This window comes from Cottoperca gobio, chromosome 22, assembly GCF_900634415.1.
Source record: "Cottoperca gobio chromosome 22, fCotGob3.1, whole genome shotgun sequence".
Taxonomy (NCBI): Eukaryota; Metazoa; Chordata; class Actinopteri; order Perciformes; family Bovichtidae; genus Cottoperca; species Cottoperca gobio.
In genome coordinates, this window is record NC_041376.1 from 19,245,178 (window position 1) to 19,266,680 (window position 21,503).

The following is a 21,503-nucleotide window of genomic DNA, read 5'->3' on the forward strand; positions in this document are numbered from 1 at the left end:
ATGGAAAGGTCACATCTTCGAACCCCCACGACTGACAGCTTGTCCATCAACAGCCATGTGTTATGCCAGTGTCTTAGGGCAAAGCAGTGAAGACCCTCGGCCGGATTTAGGAAAAAAAACAGGACGGCCAGCTGGATTTAGGTAATCCAACACAATACCACCCACTTTTCATCCGAAGAGGGACTTCCCTACAACTACAGAATATGATATTAAGAAATATGAAAATAGAGAACATGTCTTTCAAAAACTCCTAAATATTTCCTCCATTTCTACAAAATTCCCAAATAAATTGATTCAACAATAAATGCCTTCTAAAATACAAGTATGTTTTAAATTCTATGTTCTGGATGTATGAATAATATACATCTGGAGTGATTCAAACCTGCTGAAGCCCCCGAACCCATTGATAGTAGGTAGTGGTAGTGATGACATAAGGTGGAAATATTCATCTTTATCTACATCAACACAACTCCTGACACGTGTGTTTTGTCAAGAGCACATGAACACACACACACACACACACACACACACACACACACACACACACACACACACACAACTTCTTAATATATACCTCAGCAGTGCTCTCACACAGAGCTGGATGGGGTAAGGTTACACACAGTTGGATCAAGAGACTTGACTGAGCGTGTGCACGTGTGTCTCTGTGGCCGTTCTGAGGTTAGAGCGAGGTTTATATGAATCGGGAGAGGGGAAGGAGGGAGTGTTGGGATAGGACTGCTGTTTTGGTGTTGGGCCGTACATTGCATGCTAAATAAAATGATTCCATAATATAACAGTAAAGATGTCTTTTTAGTTTTCTTCATAATTACTTGGTCATCATAAAACTAGTTTTACAAGTTTGCTTAGGGATGTTAGCAAAATGCAAATGTTACCATGCTTACAGTGACTATACTAACATGTAATAATAATATATTGACCATAGTTATCATCTCAGTGTAGTCTGTCAGCATGGTAAACACAAAGTGCTGTATAGCTGAGGCTAAAGTGAGTAAGTAAAGTAAATATGTATGTGGCACGTTTTCAAAGCTATTTTTACTGTATGTGTCAGCCCTAGCTAGCTACCTGGCACATGTATGGAAATTGACACTTCTGATGTTTACTGTGCACACATTAAGAGAATTAAGAAACCCAAGCCAGGTTTCCATCCAAATGTACAGTACATTTCTTCCAGATTTCGTGAAAATTGGCAAAAGAAAATGTGATTGAATGGATATTCCATCCAATATCATTAATGCAGTTATTAGGAGTTGGTTCATAGAGATAAGGAGAAGGTGGAGCCAATTCTCCAGTCAGAAAACCGTTATATTATTGCAGAAGAAGACAAGTTGATGTCATCAATAGAGCGCCAGTCGAAGCTCAAACGGTGAAAAGCAATGTAGAAAACTCATTTTGTATGTTTCATGTATTAATGTGAGGAAGATGACATCAGATCTGTAAGAAGCACGTAGAAGAATATTTGAATCTGCAGTAATTGTGTGTGTCTTCAGCTGAGCAGAGGCTTCAGTGGACGTGCAGTGGATGAAGTCACATGTATGTCATCATTTATTTACTAAATCTGTTTCCATGGCTGGAATCCAACCCAGGCCGCTGTCACTCAGAGCAAAGGGAAACACACACAACAAACAGGTGGATACAAATTTCTGTTGTTTAAATAATATAAAAAATAAATGTAGCTGCAAAATTTGGGAAGAACAGCATCTGAGTGTGTGAGTGTGTGTGTGTGTGTGTGAGAGAGAGAGAGAGTAAGTGAGAGCTGTTGGATATGATTATATAGAGCCGAGAGTCACACCCTGACTTGGACTCATGCATCTGATCTCATTCACACACACACACACACACACACACACACACACACACACACGCACACACACACACACACACACACAAAATAACATTCAAGCCCCCACACCGACCTAAACACAAACTGTGCTCTGATTTTGTGTCACTAACACACACATAGAAACACACTGCCAACAGTCCCGCCCTGACACATAGACAAACTGGTTGTCTGCCAATGTGTGCGTGTGTGTGTGTGTGTGTGTATGTGTGTAGTTTGGATTGTGGAAGTCAATCAAACAACTTTTACAAACTGAAAGGGAAAAGACATAAAAGCACATGTTAATTAACACACACGAAAACACATTTCCAAGTCACCTCTACACTCATATTTGCAGTTTTTTAACTGTTCTGTTATGTATGACAAGCTGATGTGAGAAGAAGGCAAAAGAGTGTAAGGTGGGTAGAAAGTGTAACGGGAACGCACACAATTTGTTGAGCTTCACAAAGACTAAGCCACACACACGCATACATACATACACCCACAGAATAGAAACACATTTCCAGAACTCACCCCCACGCTCCTGTCTTGTCTCAAACTCTTTGTTTTTGCTTAGAAGCAAATGTTTAAAGGTAGAGGACGAACAAAACACGGATACATCAAGACGAATGTGAAGGAGCGCGCGAGGTGAGAGAAAGAGGAGAGGGATGAGGAGGAGGAGCTGCTTGGCTAGCTAACAATCCTCTTAGCCTGGTTATGTCATGGGACCAAGCTAATCCTACCTTTACTGACTGACCGACACATGCACACACACACTGGCTGACTGACCAACACAGACACGCGCACACAAACATGGTGGGTGACTGGTTAACCGAGGCCTAACCAAGATGTACAAAGCAGTCTAGTCTGTGGTTTATTACAATAGCTAACATGGTTGAAAATAGCTGTTAGTGATAAATAAAAAGCTGCTAGCATGAGGTCAGCTGCTGCTTTTACCATATTACTCATTATTTTGTAGGGAGGAGAGAATAATGCAAGGTACCAAAACAAAACATGGTTAGCTAGCGGCGATTAGTCAGGCTAGTGTATGTCAGTGTACACAAGTGAGCTTGAAATGCACAGGCTCAACTTGTCGTGAAAACAGTTCTCCTATAAAGAAGTGATATAGATCAGTTGGTGCGAGATGTGTAGGTCAGTAATTGTACAAAAGTGAAATTGAGCCTCATCTTATTAAGCATGCTTTTGTAAAAAGATTTTCTCTAAATATGAAGAATGAAAAATGTACATAACAAAAGGCAAAGTGGGGCATGCTACTGATGACTTTCCAGTTTCCAAGACTTTGTAAAGCACTAAAATTGCAATATTGAGAATATATATCATCTGATTTCTTCTAGTTGGATTGATAATTAATTTTTTAATAAACACACATTGATGCAAAGCGTTGTTTCTCATGTCTGTGTGTTAATTCTGATATCCAGTAATCTTCCTGAAAAGGTTTGGCCCCCCTAAAGTTCACATTTAGATAATCTTGCATTCATTAAAAGTAATTTAAGAGACTTTTAGAGTATGTACTTACGTATGTGTGTGTGTGTGTGTGTGTGTGTGTGTGTGTGTGTGTGTGTGTGTGTGTGTGTGTGTGTGTGTGTGTGTGCATGTGTGTGTGTGTGTGTGTGTGTGTGTGTGTGTGCGTGTGTGTGTGTGTGTGGGGAAGGAATGTTTCAATATTATGGGAAACAAGGAATAGCACGGATCTGTCTAAAGTACCTCAAAAGCTCATCAATTAAAACGCTATATCTTGTTGTTTTCATCCATACAAAAAAAGGAGGTGTGAAAACGTTTGTTTACAGGGGTGGTTTTGAAGGTTTTTGGGCAGAGCTAGGCCTTTATCCTAAGCTAACACCATCACCTTGCTGTACATTCATTGCATGTATTTCCCAAAACCTTTCTTTTTTTAGTTGTATGTGCAGCTTTAAGGTGCTTGTGTATTGAGTTTTGGGGATTTTGATTAATATTAATTTTTTGAGGGTTGAAAGATACTGGTATTCTTGATATGAAGGTTTAGATATACAACAGTATTTGGTAAATGTGGTCTTTCTCATGCTCTAAAGGCACTGTATATACTGTACATATGAGTATATTTATCACATTTATCACGCAAGGATAAATTCAGGAACAGGCCTTTACTTCATTGGTTGTATTCTGTAGGTGTTGGAGAGAAACTGGAGCTTCAACAACATCATTATGAGTTGTAGTGTAGAGATCTTTGTACACATAATGCACAGCAGATCCTGGATGTGGAGCTATTTAGAGATGCATAACACAGCCTGTCCTGCTCCCTCAGCCCAACCAAGCCCTGCTCCAGTGTGTGTGTGTGTGTGTGTGTGTGTGTGTGTGTGTGTGTGTGCGCGTGTGTGTGTGTGTGTGTGTGTGTGTGTGTATGTGTGTGTGTGTGTGTGTGTGTGTGTGTGTGTTTGTGTGTGTGTCTACCTTGTCATTAGCACTCTCTGTTGCTTCTGTGGTCCAGCTCGGCTCCAAAGGCTGCGGACTTCCTGCATACAGATGAACAATGAAAAGGATCTAAGCATGAAATATTCTTGTTTAGTCTTGGCCTTTATTGTTACTTACAACCCTAACCAATCAACCGTTTTAGAATTGTTCATATTGTACGTATATATTTTTATATATTTCATATCAATGTATTCCTGCTAAGGATACAGAGGACGTTGTTGGCAACTTGCCAGCTATAATAGCCCTGAAACACAGAGGACAAGGTGTTGCAATAAGACTGACTTCTTTGACTTTATATGCACTGCTATATGTTTCCCACAGAAGATCCAAAACATATCAGAGAAAAAAAGTGAAACAAGTGGAATCTCCCTCATCTTATCTATACCTAGCTCTGCCTTTCTCTCTGTGTATAATCTATAAATAGCCTCTTTCGTTTTAATTCCACTAAAACCAGACAGGCTCAATCTGGGCTAATCCCAGCCAGCTCCAAGTTTCACCTCCAGTCAATAGAGCAGTCAGTGCAGTGCTTGAGCTGATGAATTAGTATCTGCCAATCAATACAGAATTTAAAACACAATTTACATTCACTTGAATTTAATTTATTTAATTCCTGTAGATTTGAAAAGGGAATCTATTACACTAGGACAGTTAAAATAGCGTGCTAATATTCAAGAGTCATATATGTAACAGGAAGAAATATTGCATCATTAGTTGTGGTGGGCCAGGATTCACTTATGATGAATTACCTCTGTTGCATCCGATTACAAAGGTACCCCTCTCCATTACGGAGATGATTATTTGGTCGGAGAGCAGCGGAAGAGGAAGGTGGTGTCCTTGTGTGGGAGGTGCAAACTCGCCACAGGCACCTTCAACGAGCCACTGAGGGCAGAGCGTTATTAGCCTGGGAGAAGTAGTACATGAGGGTAATGTGCTGCTCTGCTCCATGGAGACCAGTTAGTTTAAGAAGTTTGTTTTATGATATTAGGCGAAGAGCCAAAGACAAGTTGGCAGCAAACTGCAAGGACAGTTTGCTGCTGTAGGGGGAACTGAGGGTCCAGGGGAAAGCAGTTTCTTCTCTCCACAGCAGCAAATGAACTGACTCTGATCTCACCCTGCTGCTCCTGAACCTAGTACAGATCTGCTGGCACATGAACTGTGACTGGATGGGAAATGACAGGGATAGACATTTGCTCTAAAATCTGTTCATCGTCGACAGAAGGTTTGATAGATGAGAGCAGGTGTAGCATTTAAATAAAGGTTCAGATACATATACTAAAGCTCAGATATTAGAGTAATCAATCAAAACAGACACATGTGAAAACTATGACTGTGAAGTTTAAACAAATCTGGCTAAAATAGTGTTATTAATACATAGCTCAAGCATATGGTAATAATGGGGTTTTAATGAATGGGGGAAACTGCTATTTTGGCAGAATATCATCGAACACTGTATCTCTGCAGCAGAGCAAACCTTTGTATGCCCTCTGTCTGGTTTACCCTGGTCATGTTATGTAACACTAATCATCTTATCTGGCTAATTACTGACCGAGCCCCTGAACTCACCTCTACACCTCACACACACCACTGGTTCTGTGTGTGTCTTCTACATGTGAATTAATGATGATCAATATTGGAAGAAAATGAATCTATTTGAAAGCTGTTCTTGTCAGTCAGCTATTATACTTATATAAGATGTTTGGGTGTAATCGGCTTGTATGTTTGTGGGTTTGTTTTGATGTACCTTGTGTCCAGGAGGGGCAGTGTCTTAAGTAGAAGCTGACCTCTGGCCTCCTGGCTCCCCACTGCTGGAGAAGATCCAACAATAACACCTCCTGAGGGAGAACACGCTCTGGAGGAGACAGAGGGTGACAAAAGGTGAGCCAAGCTATTAGATTGAGCCTTGCTGTGATTTATAAATTAGATGATTATATTCATTCACTTATCATGGCTAAAATCATATTATCTTGTAAAACACATCTTAAAATTCAAGAAGTGTTTTACGAGATGATTTGAGTTATAAGTGAATTTATGGAATGATCTTTCAACTATTTTGATCTGCTTTGGATGACATTGATTTGAAATTTCAATGAGTCTCCTCTGTTTCTGTCATTATGTCGCACTGTCCTGTCAGAAGGTCAGTCAATCTTCAAATGATTCATTATTCATTCATGAATGAACTATTCATTAGGGTTTAATCCACCCCTGCAAAAAAAAACTAAACTAAATTGTAGATCCACCTGTATTCACAAACAATACATTTATGTCTGACACTGTAAAATGTATTGGAATATTCTTTATCTATAACTCTATCTATATCTATAATCTATAAATGTCTGTGAATATTTAAACATTTAAATGATTAAAGCAGAGAATCTGAAAAGAAGGAAATGTCTTTGTATTCTAGTCTTTTCAGAAATTCAGCAGCAATATTCTCCCAGCAAAATACATCAATCCATAGCAAACAATTAGGTGTAATGTGTTTGCTATGACGATTCCACACTAACTTCAGGAGCTCCTCCAGTCAGCTGTGCACTATTAAAGGTGGCGTGGCAAATGATGGCACGCATGCAGAGTAAAGTGTGTATAAGATTATGGAGATTCCATATTAGAAAAAGTGATTTCAACTGATTGCAATAATGTAAACACACAAAGGCAACAACTATTCATGCTAAACTTGCACAAATAAAATATAGTATAGTATTTCTCAATTCTTAGTGACTTAATAACAAGTTTGAATTCTACATATTATGCGTGTTATATGCCAGGCTTAAGCTAGTTGACTTTCTTTTCTCACACATTTGCCAATTTCAAAAATAAATTGTTCACAAAATAACATGTAATTTGTATGTCCCACAATAATGATTAATAATTGACACTACTTTGACCTTGTGTGTAGGATTACTGTCCACCAGTAGAAACATTTAAGTTCTTTTGTAGAACAAAACAAGTTGTAAATAGAGTTAGAATTTCAGAAGCTAAGAATCTTGATTCCCACCCCGACTAACAAAACACACACACACATGTAGACAATGGCTTAGTGGCCACACACACACACCAGTCGTGAGGTCACTTGTGGCCTTGAGGCATGGCCTCTCGTCACACAAGCAACACAATTTAAAGCACCATTTATTATGTGCTGCTTCACAGCGTCACCCTCTGAGAAACAGTGTAGCATTAGAGCCATTTATAGCCTGTCTGACCTCTCAGTCACACCACAGAGCTACACAAACACACTGTGTTGTCGTGTGCATTGCTATGATTGAACGAATGTAGGCCACGCTTTAATGGACACAGTAGCTCTCAGTGTCTGCATGTGACGGACTGGTCTATTCAAGTTTGCGTAGGGATGCAGGACACAGTAGACACTTAGCACTCTATTGATTCCACGAGGTGTAGCAGTGATATGGTTCTGACTGTGTTTATAATCAGCTTCAAAGCACCGAGTCACACTGTCATTATAATCATGTAATACTCTAATGCTCAAAAAGACTGTTAAAGAGTGTCCATAGTAATCATATTAGTAATGGACATGGTGGAGTATTGTGTGTGAGCATGTAGATGTCTGCATGTAGAACATATTAATTATTATCATCATACTGTGTTAAAGGAACATTGATGGGTTCATGCTTCACTGTATCAATGTTCTACAAACTAACAATGAGGAATATGTAGATATATCGACTCCCACACAAATACAACGTGGGCCTCATGCAGGAAGTTATGTAAGAACAACATCTCCACTTATATACTACGTACCAACTGACTTCTGGGATTCACCTGTTGTCTGACTTAATTGTACGAGTAGTCGGGAGTACTCTTACCAAGATAAGAAAAAAACATCTTCTTTTCATATTTCACAAATAGTTTGATCAGCACAAGGAAACATAACTTTTTAATTTGAGCAACATAAAAACGCATGAATATCATATAATCCTGTAACACAAGTACTGACTCTCTGTAAAGTCACATGTTTACTTGTTTACTTTACATGTTTACAGTTCTTCAATTTCACTGCTGCTGAAGTTCTTTTTACAGCCAGTTTTAATGGAATCTCTCCAATTACTGCCATGTGCCAGAGGAATTTGCACATGGCACAACACCGACTCTTAAATAGTGTTTAGAGGGCGCAACCTATGCTAATAATATACAACGCTGCATGAGGCCCAAACTGTGTTGAATACTATATTAGAGTCATATGAGTTGAATTCTTAATTCTCGGAAGGACTCACCGTGCCCATTCCACACCTCAGCCAGGTGACACTCCCCCTCTCCGGCTTCTTTGCAGTATTCAACAACGTCAATCACTCTGGTTGCCGGAGTAACTGGGACCTCAGTTAGCATCTGCTGGGTGTCATTGAGGTAAACCGTCAGGATCACCTGTAACCATAGAAACAAAAATACCAAATGTCTTAAAATGTCTTAATGTTTATCACATTAGCACTTCTGGAAAATGAGCATGAAGTATTTTTCACCGATTGCTGATTGGGATCAGATATGATTATCTAATAAGCTTTGCTAACAATTGGTTAACCAATAAATCAATGTTGTCAATGATAACGGACTCAGTCATGTTCCAATCTCAGTAACAAGAAGCAACATGATCACAGATTAAAGTGCAAAATCAAGATGAACACATAAAGACAGACCAGCAGAGAGCTGAAGATACATTGAGGTACATTAACAAACAAAGTGTTTGTGAATGCAGCGTGTCTGCACAGCCACATAGACCAACAGAAACTGCATGAAGTCCAATCAGGACCAGCCCACTGACACCCGGGAGGTTTAAGGCAACTTGGCCTGGAAAGCAACATAGAAACCTTAGCTGAAGATGTGAATATTGATCTGATTATCCTTCAAGTCATCAAGATACTACATACTATCAAGTGATAAGAAGGCCGTTGAGATCTGTGGGAAGAGAAAAGAAGCGCTTTGTTCAACAGACGCTGATACCAGCAGTTTGTAACAACATCCGTCTGACTGAACAACACATTGATCACCGCTTTAATTACCCATCAATAACTGCTTGTATACACACGGACACACACATACAATTCCCTCTGGGCTTAGGACAAAGGTTTAACTAAAAGTAATAAAATAAAAATGTTATTGATCTTATCTCTCCATATCAGTCAGAGAGGTTCCAAAATCAGGTTTATTAAACTCTTCAGTTAGTTTAGTTCAGACGTATACGGTATAGTATTGTGTAATATTGCCAACATTATGACTGTGAAGTTTTCAGTTTGGTTTATCCCTTTTAACATGACAAACTGAAAAAGCAATACATAACTACAAAGTATCAGCTGGGCAGGAGTGATCTCCTCTGAAATCATTTTTTGTTATCAAATCCTCCAAATTCTGCAGGCAAAAGATTAAAATAGAAATCAGAAAAGGACATCCTGTGTTATCGGCAGTGATGTCATTGCCAATGTCACTGCTCCACTCCATGTCATGTCAGATAGTCAGTCGGCAGTTAAAAGATACATTTAGGGTAATCTGGGATAGGAACACACACACACACACACACACACACACACACACACACGGATACAGATACACTTTTAATCTCTATGTTGCTTTTTCTCTCTCTTTCTCTCCCTCCACACACACACACACACACACACACACACACACACACACACACACACACACACACACACACACACAGTCCACTGTCCACATTCAAAGGCAGACACACTCAAAATATACACTGTACACTAATCCACAGTATTCTATACACCTGTCCCAGATCATGTGAAGTAATAATCTGTGCTTGCATGCAGACGGACACGGACAGCATGGACACATTCTCTAAAGCTTGGATTAGACACACACAAATACACATAGAAAAACAAACAAACACACATACATACACACTCACAAGCAAACCCTGCAGACACAGCAGGGGTTTTAATAGTCCACAAATCATTTAAAGTAGGCTAATCGTGGCCTCACGAGGGCTGTAATGTTTCTGCTTTACATGGTAGAAAACCACATTTGTTACACTGAAGGACTGTTGGCAGAGATGAAAGGGTGTTTTATATAATCAAATCATTGAGAGTGCTTTTCTCCTTTGAGGCAGATATCAACAAGATACACATAAATCCCTAAAAACGCTATCCAAAATAGTCACTGAAAATGCAGCACATGTTCTAATATCCGGCACCATCATAGAGGGCCAGTGGTAGGAGAACAGCGGGAAAAGTTTAGCTGTGTGAGAAACAGGCACATAAAATTGAAATGAATTAAACTGGAATTGTTAGAAGTACTAAATGGGATGCTGGATCATTATGTACGTGGAACACAAACACAACTTGACGATCAAAACATACGACCCCTACTGTGGTTGTATTCTCTGTAACAGAAGTACAATAGCAAGATGAAAAGGGTCAAACCTGAGCTGGACACCCTCTGATGTTCTTCATTTCACTGGACTGCATTCTCGTAGAACTTTACCAAAAGTACTTGACATTTGCCACACACACACACACACACACACACACACACACACACACACACACACACACACACACACACCCACACCACACACACACCCACACCCACACCAATAGTGGCAGAGCTCCCATGAAAGGCACTGGCCTCATTATTGGGAGCAATAAAGTGCTGCAGGAATGAGTCCTAAAGCCCAGAAATGACTTAGCATTTTCAAACTTCCAGTTCCCAAGTCTAAAAGTCAATTTGTTTTTTGAATATGTTTTTGGTTAGATGCCTGAAATAAGGTTTGTGGTAAACGCAATCTTAAGAGATTTGAATGTTTTGTTCTACAACATTAAATACGACAGTAAATACCCAACTCCATTTGGAAGCTTTTACGTGTCTTAAAAAAGGCGGTTGCTAACAAGTGTGTGAATGGGACTACAGAGGTTGTTTATTTGTGAAGATTATCCTGCAGAACATAACAATCACCACAGATTTTATGTTCCACAATAATCCAAAATCCAATGGAAAATGCTATTGACTTTTTGTCTGAGTTGGCCTGCGTCATCCCTGCGTCATCTGATTTGGGTTCTTTCTCAAGGACATTTCAACACGTGGACAGGAGGAGTCTGGGATGAGAGCCTTCACCTTTTGTAACATAAATGAGCTGCATTGTGCAGATGTATGACAAATCTATTGTTTTTCAGTATCCTGATTTATTCCCATACTATTTCCAAGTGTTAACAATCATTAAAGGAGTTAAACATGAATTACTTCTTCTACTTCAAACTATTGATGCCTACAAGCTGATAAATGATATTGGGCACCTCCACTATGAAGCGCTATCTGTACACAATTGATCCAATTTGATATTTGTGAAATGATGACTTGTGTAAATTAACTATGTATATACCCTTTATCAAAGCAGACATTTTGACTTGTCATATAAAGAGAAGTACAAGTGTACAAGGCTCTGTTCTGTTCAAGTGGAGAGTAAGTCATGACAGTGAGTCAGCATGCACAATACCAGCACACGGACACTGAGGCTGATACATTACATTCCTCCTAATTCATTTTAGAAGCTCAACCTGCTGTTAACACCCACTGTGGACAGGCCACTACAGTATAGATTACAATACTGTATATCACCTGAAAACCCTCCAAAGATAGACCAGAGTATATCGGTCAAAAGCAGGCCAGACTTAAGCACCAAACCTTATGTTGTCGTTGGATGCCTACCATTACCAGCATATCCTGTAGGTATTTCATTATGTGCAGGGAACTAACTAGAATAAGACTGAACGTGTCCATATCTAGGCATGTATAATAGATATTAAGAATACATCACAGAACAAATCATAAAATATCAATTTAAGAACGTTCTGTTAATCATGACAAACTTAAGTCACCAGTGCATTCTAGTTCTGAACATTGTACATTTGAACATAATGGACTCACAATGAGGACGTCTTTCTGTCTATCAGTGAACAGGACTCACAGAAACACGTAGACACAGAGACCGATTGGGTTGTGGTTCCTAAATTGCCCCTGGTGCCGAATGGACTGACTCTGGCTATTTTAGGCATTAGAGAGGGAGAAAGAGATAGTCACACAGAGGGAGAGAGGGAGAATCTGTGTAGGCAAGAGGGACAAACAGCCTACTCTTCCCTGTTAGTGTGTCTACAAAAACCACATCAATGCTCATTTTATTAGTTACTCCAGGGGGATTTAACAGTGTGTTCCTTTTAGGGGATGGTGGTGAGATGGCACAGTGGTGGGCATAGAGCCTCTGAACTAAAACCCAGCCTGGAACTAAGCAACAGTAAACTCCCACACAAACTGCACTTTCCTAGCATACACTGCATGTCACTGTAATGTTCATTTGACCAATTGTGTTGGTAAAAGTACTTCTACAAAAGAAAACAAAACCTCACTAATGCAAGAACCAATCTTTTAGTGATATATATACTGTAAATATATCTGACTCAAAATAAAGCAAAGCTGTTTAGTCCTCACTCACCGATGGTTTGGTTTTCCTGGTTCTGAGCTTCTTCTTCTGTTTGTGGCATTGACTCAGTTTGAGGTTCTTAGACATAAACACCAGTCGCTCCAACACCAACCCAAAGAAACGCTTCATTGGAAAACCATCGACCCAACACACACACGGTGTGTGTATGCGTGTACGTGTGCATGAGACTGTTTGGTAATAAGATAATTAGTGGTGTCAGATAGAGTAAGTGGTGTCTTGTTAGGAGAAAGTGTGTTTGAATGTCAGAGTGTGTGTGTGCAAGGTAGGAAATACAAATATAAGAGAGTGTCAGTGAGGGAGGAGGGGAGAGGGGGAGTCGCCTTTCAGTAGATATAAGGAGAGAGGGTGAGAAGGGGAGGATGGTGGGAGATAAATAAGGGAATCTGGACACTTTTCCTGCCTGTGTCTATAGTGGGAGTAGATTGTTATTAAGCGTCTTTGTGTACCTTGAAAAGCGTTATATAAATTAAATGTTAATGTAGCCGGCATATTTGCAGCTGCAAAGAAATCAACTCGTCAAGTGTATTCTAAGTGTATACTATATACTATACTTTAAATAGTCTTAAAGTTGCCTGACACCAAATGTCAATATTTTCCATTTATAGAATAATGTTCAATAAGTCATGCAGTAGTCCACAAATCACCAGATAGAGATGTAGATTATAAAACTACTAACTTCTTGAATAGTCTGAGCATGGGACAACTGTGTGGTCGAGTCTTAAAGAAGTCCAGCAGAGCTGGAGCCAGCTAGGTCACTTAGGGTCAACACTGACACCTTCATTTACTAAATCCTTAATGGCCCAATACTGAAACATTATAAGGTACTTTGTTCAACGACTACTTGTAAACACGATGCATGATGATTCATGAGCTTTTGATTTGAATGTAATCATGTCTTGATTATGCCTGATAAATATATTGTAGGAAACAATAAGCAGAGCATCTAACTATTTCTAACAGTGCTTTTATTGTATGTAGTATATGTTTCAGGGACAATTACTGTAGAACGTGCTGGTGGTGGTGTAGTGGCTCCCGACGGACTGTCCCTGTACTTAGTTCACTGTAAGTCGCTCGGATGAGAGCGTCTGATAAATGACAAACAGCCTTTTTTGACATTACGCACCAGTTATGAGTGGACTAAGGAATGTACCGGAAAAAATAATAATCATGAAAACATTACTACTTTATATTCTAAATATCGACACAAGTATCCGCACTAATATTATGTTATAAATATAAATATACTGATTGGTTATTGTGGTGGGAAGTGAAGCTGTCCAGAAGCAGCAGTGGTGAAGCTGGAGGGGAGATTAGAGAGGCTACACTGATATACAGCAGCATGACTGCACTGTTACACACACACACACACACACACACACATGCACGCACACGCACACACACACACACACACACACACACACACACACACACACATAAAATCAGTAGACAGTGCAAAGTAAACAGGATATACAGGAGAGGTGCAACAGAAGACGTGTGATATCATGACTATGAATTACTGTCTTCGTCATAACATTAATATGCCCTGTATACTTACTACATACATTTGTCAACACACCAACAATAAGAAACAAGTTAATCTCTTTTTCTTTTTGTTTTCTGTTCTCGTCCCCCTGGGCCTCTTTGTCGCTGCTGCTCACACACACACACACACACACGCACACGCACACGCACACGCACACACACACACACACACGCACACACACACACACACACACGATAGTACATCTTCAGTCAATTACTTGTTGCTGGATCTGACTGACTTATGTCCAGGAGACGCAGCACTAAACCATGACATTTACCTAAAGCACATCACTGATTTCATTTAAAGAAATTAGGGGGAAAAGGAATCTGGAGGATCTTTAGCCATTTTAGGGTGGGGTAACGATTATCATTATATTCATATCAAAACAGTAAATTGAGTTTATCAGAGAAACAATGGTCGAGGGACACACTCATATTTATTCTTATGGCCCTCAGAGGAAATTAAGATATACTGCCTTGTAAGAGCGTTTGTGCATGTGTGTGTGTGTGTGTGTGTGTGTGTGTGTGTGTGCAGGAACTTGGACTGTTATAAACAAAATGTTCTTCCAAGTTCTTCAAAGGGACAGCACTGTACGTCCACCCACTGCAGATAATACAACCACATACTGTTACAGAGAGTCAGATTCTCACACACACACACACACACACACACACACACACACACACACACACACACACACACACACACACACACACACACACACACACACACACACACACACACACATACACACACTGAGTTCAAACTGTAATTAAGAATATATATATTAAAGTTAGAAAAAAAACCAGTACATTTGGAACAGTTTGGGTTTTTTGTAGAGGAAAATCAGGTCAGCTGACCACAGTGAATGTGTGTCTTGCTGCTATGGCATACTATGAGTGCTGAACAAGTCACATGGGCATGACACCATGCTCATCAGCTGTCACCAGCTGTCACCGGCTGTATAGAAGGCTGCAGTCACACCAACACTTCCAGCTTCTGTTCCAGAAGTAAGAAAATCTTTAAAAGCCCATTTTGTACGTGTGTACATGTGTAACAGAGCTAATAACAAAAGCATCCAACTTTGGAACATGTTTACAACGATTCAATATCATTATTTACTATTTCTGTTTTTAACGACCTTCAACAAACACCATTTCCCATAAGTTCTGGACCATCTCAGGCTGAAGTCACTGTCGACAAAAGAGACAAGTCCATAATATCAAATGTCCAGAAGATTGCTGAGTTGGTGCTAAAATGGCCTGAACATCATAAAGGACTGATGTATATTGGGTTTGTGTGTGTGTGTGTGTGTGTGTGTGTGTGTGTGTGTGTACTGTAGATATTCAGCCCAGGTATCTCACAGTATTTTCAGTATCTCTCAGATGATGAATCTTACTTTGGTGATCACCTGACTTTTCCTCTCATGCAGGGGTGGGGAACCTTTTTCCAAGGGCCTTTTTATTTTTTACAACATCCTTCGAGGGCCGTACTAATTATTGAACTCATAACCTCTGCAATTGTTTTTAAGACACAGCCCATTCATTTCACTTTTCTTTTATGCTGTGCAAAAAATCTACTTTTTTATCCATGTATCTTTCTGTTTTATCAGAAATCAGAAATCCTTTATTAGTCCCACAACGGGGAAATGTATCTTGTCACAGCAAAAGAACATATGAAGTAAAGTGGCAGTACGCAATAATTAGAATAAAAAATAATATAAGTACCAAGTGGTTGATGATAGAAAATAAAGTGAGTATTGTAAATGGCAGTGATAATTGCACAGCAGTGGTGGAATAGTCTGTTCTTGGTGTGGTGGTCTACCGATCTATCTTTACATGTTTGTATGTTCCGCTCTGCAGAGAGCTGCTTGTTGGGCCAAACTCCGCCAAAGAGCGTTAACTTTATCCAAACGCACTCGTCCTTTCAGCTCGTGCAGTTCGGCATGTTTCGTGCAGTAATGACGCTTGAGATTATTTTTCATCACCGCAAGCGCGTCCGCACAAACTAGTCTACAACTACAACTACGCACAAACTAGGCACACTGGCCTTTTACTTCCACAAAGAAATAATCGTTCGTCCATTTCTCCTGGAAAGTGTGACATTCCGCATCCACCTTTTTCTTGTTTACACTCGCCGCGCTGCGTTCACTGATGTCAATGATGTCTCGTTTAATATTGAAGTTTGACATGACGTGACCACGTGATGACATGTTCCACTCGTGTTGTGTTCAAGAACCCTGACCTTGGCCAGGAAAAACAGTCAGTCGCCCGTTTAAAATATTGGCTTCTAGTTTTTTTTTCTAGTGGATTTTTTTTGCGTGCATTTTACGAATTACCGAGGCCGGAGGTTCCCCACCCCTGCTCTAGTGCCACCATGAGGTTCACGTTTGTGGTTTTGGGTAAAATGTCTTGACAATAAGTTCCCATGAAATTTGGTACACACACACATCCATGTTTACTGTAGGATTAACTGTAAAAGGCTTGTGTGTGGAACATAACCTTCATTCTGTTGCTCTGTTGCAATCTTAATTTCAGTTATATTGAAGAACGTTTAATAAAAGTCTGACAGTGATACGTGTAGAGAATGTTGAGAGGTTTACATTGCCTGGTTTAAGTTGATGTTTTCAGGACTTTTCAGCTGTATTATACTTATACTGTTTATCAGCAAACAGCTGCTAAATGAACGCCTCTGCCTCACTTTGTGTTTAGTGCTAATTATCAAACATTACCAAGTGAACACACTGAAAGGTGAGCATGGTAAACATTAAACTACTAAACAGAAGCATGTTGGCATACTGTTGTTAGCAATTAGCTGAAAGCAGTGATGTGTTTTCTTGCTTTTAACCAATCTTCACAAGACTTACAAAATTAGCCACATATTTTCAATTTACAAATGACATTGCAGCTGCTACAGTTAATTATCTCTCATATTTTAGCACAGGTTTCTGCACGAAACAGCACATGATAAATGTCAAAATGAAGTTAAGATGCGACGTCATGACCTGATTGCTTCACAAGTAGCCAGTATACAAGCTAATAAAAAGCTAAATCATCGTCAGAGACAACAGATGGGTTTTGAGATTGCACTTTTTCTTCTCTCTGATAATACTCAGACTACAAACGGACTAAGATTGGAAACGAGAACGCTTCCAATACTTCCAAAATCTTGTCCCGTTGCCAACAGATTCTGCATTCATATGCAGACATTTGGAGTGTCACGCTCCATCGATATGGATCCATATACAGGACTGTCTCAGAAAATTAGAATATTGTGATAAAGTTCTTTATTTTCTGTAATGCAATTAAAAAAACAAAAATGTCATGCATTCTGGATTCATTACAAATCAACTGAAATATTGCAAGCCTTTTATTATTTTAATATTGCTGATTATGGCTTACAGCTTAAGAAAACTCAAAAATCCTATCTCAAAAAATTAGAATAGTTCCTCAGACCAAGTAAAAAAAAAAGATTTATAACAGCGAAACAAAATCAAACATTTGAAAATGTCCATTAATGCACTCAGTACTTGGTTGGGAATCCTTTTGCACGGATTACTGCATCAATGCGGCGTGGCATGGAGGCAATCAGCCTGTGGCATTGCTGAGGTGTTATGGATGCCCAGGATGCTTCAATAGCGGCCTTTAGCTCATTAGCATTGTTGGGTCTGGTGTCTTTCAGCTTCTTCTTCACAATACCCCACATATTCTCTATGGGGTTCAGGTCAGGGGAATTGGCAGGCCAATCGAGGACAGTAATGCCATGGTCAGTACACCAGTTACTGGTGGTTTTGGCACTGTGGGCAGGTGCCAGATCATGCTGGAAAATGAATTCCTCATCTCCATAGAGCTTTTCAGCAGACGGAAGCAGGTAGTGCTCTAAAATCTCTTGGTACACAGCTGCATTTACTCTGGGCTTGATGAAACACAGTGGACCAACACCAGCAGCTGACATGGCTCCCCAAACCATCGCTGACTGTGGGAACTTCACACTGGATTTCAAGCAACTTGGATTTTGCTCCTCTCCAGCCTTTCTCCAGACTCTGGCGCCTTGACTTCCAAATGAAATACAAAACTTGCTTTCGTCTGAAAAGAGGACTTTGGACCACTCTGCAACTGTCCAGTGCTTCTTTTCCATAGCCCAAGTCAGACGCTTCTTCCGTTGTCTTGAGTTCAGAAGTGGCTTGACCATGGGAATACGGCTATTGTAGCCCATTTCCCGGACACGTCTGTGAACAGTGGCTTTTGATACCTGGACTCCAGCTTCAGTCCACTGTCTTTGAAGCTCCCCCAAATTCTGGAAGCGACTCTTCTTCACAATGCTGTTAAGGCTGCGCTCATCTCTCTTGGTTGTGCAGCGTTTCCTGCCACATTTCCCCCTTCCAACAGACTTTTTGTGGATGTGCTTTGAAACTGCACTCTGTGAACAGCTTGCTCTTTGAGAAATTTCTTTTTGTGTCTTACCCTCCTGATGGAGGGTGTCAATGATGGTCCTCTGGACAGCAGTCAGATCAGCAGTCTTCCCCATACTTGTGATTTAGTTTACTGAACCAAGCTGAGTGTTTTTCAAGGCTCAGGAAACCCTTGCAGGTGTTTCGAGTTAATTAGACGATTCAAGTGATTCGTTGAACACCCTACTAGTATACTTTTTCATGATATTCTAATATTTAGAGATAGGATATTTGAGTTTTCTTAAGCTGTATGCCATAATCAGCAATATTAAAATAATAAAAGGCTTGCAATATTTCAGTTGATTTGTAATGAATCCAGAATGTATGACATTTTTGTTTTTTTAATTGCATTACAGAAAATAAAGAACTTTATCACAATATTCTAATTTTCTGAGACAGTCCTGTATTTAACAATTCAATTGTCAGCGATCCGAAGTGAAAGCATCAATACATATCACCACTAGCAAACGGTGCTGGCGGCATGAAATTGCCGTGAGTGCGGTTGATAAGAGAGTCTCTCTCTTATTTTGAGCAGTAACATTATAGCTGTGTGTAGCTGTGTCTGTGCAGTTTGTTTGTTGGTGAATAAAAGCTAAACTCCTTCAGACCAAGCTCACATTTCTTGATAGCCACATGCTGATAAAGTGAAGTTAGCAACAACACCGGCCCAGGTTCACTTAAGGTGGACTGATATTTAATATGTTATATCACAATGGTTTCAATAATTGATAGGCTTAAGTATTTGCTAATTAAGATTGGTATGGGACTTTTTGGGAGGCTGATCTGGAGACGTATATTGTAGAAATCTCATATGAACATAAACGATTCAGAGACATACACAGTAGGAGGTGCTGTATACTTCTTCAGAAGTGTATGGATTGTTTTTTTCTCAATGAGCTGAAAGCTCGTGCTTCACCGGTCACATGCAGTTCCTATAGAGACAGCACTCACTGATTCCTGTTTGTGTGTGAGTGTGTGTTTCGGTGGGAGCTGGGGTGTCTGAAACGCAAATCACCTTCAGCTGTCACTGTTCCACTGTGCTCTGTCTCACACACACACACACACACACACACACACACACACACACACACACACACACACACACACACACACACACTGCAAACAGCATGGTTGGTGTTACTTTGGGATTTGGTTCTCTCGACTCTTGCTTCACTCATGAGCTAAATGTCTTATAATATAGTATATAATATAAATAAACCTGTTTTGTCACGATCATTCTGTAGTCAGAGATATATACCACGGGAGTATCATTTATTTTATTACGGTGATTTAGGAACAACATGTACTTCAGTAAATGATAAAGCTCATCACTTTTCATTAAAGTCACAGCCCAGTTCCAAAAGGACAATTTTAATGCAATAAAGATTCATCAGTCTGTCTTCAATGAGTGCTACCACATATGTGACTCCATATTTAGGCTTGTAAATCCCTCCAGTTTTTTGAGCAGGTGTTACTTGAAGCTGCCTCACTGGTAAGGACAGTATTGCAGAGCTATTTTCTCCTCAGCATGTAATATTTTCCTAATTGGTGGTGAGTTTCTCCAGGGAGACTGTCCCTCTAGTTAGTTCACTGTCTGGATAAGAACGTCTGCTAAATGACCTGTAATAATGTAATGTAACACATAAGCAGTGTAGTCATAACAACAGTCTGACCAGGAGGACAACTCTTTCCTTGAATGCAACATTGAGTGCTGAAAAACTGCAGTTCCTTGGCCGATTGAGGCTGACAATACATGTGAATACTGTTAAAATGCCCAACTTTACCGCGGAAGTAAGCATGTTTACAGCCTGGTACAAAAAAATGTTTTCAAAAGGGCAAGGCTGAGAGAAGAGCCGTATGAAAGGTGCTTTAGGAGTCAGTCAATACAGTTTCTCCAGCAGTCTGAATAATTAATGGGACTTGTTGATAGCTTTAGGAAAATACTTTTACAAGGGGAGTGAGAACTGAACAGTACAAAGCTGTGAACGCTGAGTGGACAATGGTAGAAGCTAAAACTCCCTGTAGTTTGGAAAAAAGGATGAAAAGAAGGCCTGAACCAGGAAGAACATTCAAGGTGAGGTCAAAGGTCAAGGTAGAAGTGTTCTCTCTCTCTCTCTCTTTCTCTCTCTCTGTCCAGTAAACACTTCCCTATATCTTCAGTGTATTGTCCGAAGCTGACAGCAGCCCAACCCAGCCACAAAGCAGTGTAGTTCTCAATGTGTATGTGGGAGTGATGAAGAGAGAGGAAGATTGAGAGAGGAAGGACAGGATGGATGGAAACATGAATATTGATTTTACTGTTGGTTTGAAGGTAGAAACTCTCTTATGATGTGAAGGGGATAAGAGATTTTTACAATAATTTATTTTGTGCGATCATGAATCAGTAAGACATCGTTAAAACTCTTGAAAAACTTCATAAAATGCATGCTTGTGTTATTTTGAGTAATACAAAATAAGTGAAAATCAAAAATGCATAGATTAATTGCCAGAAACAGTAGATATATGGAGAGTAGGTATATGTAATGCATTGATGTACAGTATGTCACAAAACAAAACATACTTGTCATATAGCCTACCAGACAACTTTGCAAGTTTAGGACATTTAACCTAAACTGTGGCATTGAGTTTTCTGATTCCTCCCAATTTTAGAACCAACCTTAACCAGCCAGAATAATAGAAAAGTGTTATTATTGGTAAGTACCGTACAACATTATTCTAAATTAGGCGGATGTGATGATTT

The 21,503-nt window shown here is 39.8% G+C and overlaps 1 protein-coding gene across 3 annotated transcripts in view; it reads right to left on the reverse strand.

Moving 5' to 3' along the window:
- Positions 1-21,503, reverse strand: part of LOC115027346 (apoptosis-stimulating of p53 protein 1-like) — a 51,179-nt gene that overhangs the window by 28,637 nt on the left and 1,039 nt on the right. For all 3 annotated transcript variants that reach the window (XM_029460622.1, XM_029460621.1, XM_029460620.1), the window contains exons 2-4: positions 8,536-8,683; positions 6,048-6,155; positions 4,286-4,347 (exon numbers count right to left, since the gene is read on the reverse strand). In XM_029460622.1, the coding sequence (XP_029316482.1) occupies positions 4,286-4,347; positions 6,048-6,155; positions 8,536-8,683 (318 nt within the window). The remainder of the gene's footprint in view (positions 1-4,285; positions 4,348-6,047; positions 6,156-8,535; positions 8,684-21,503) is intronic.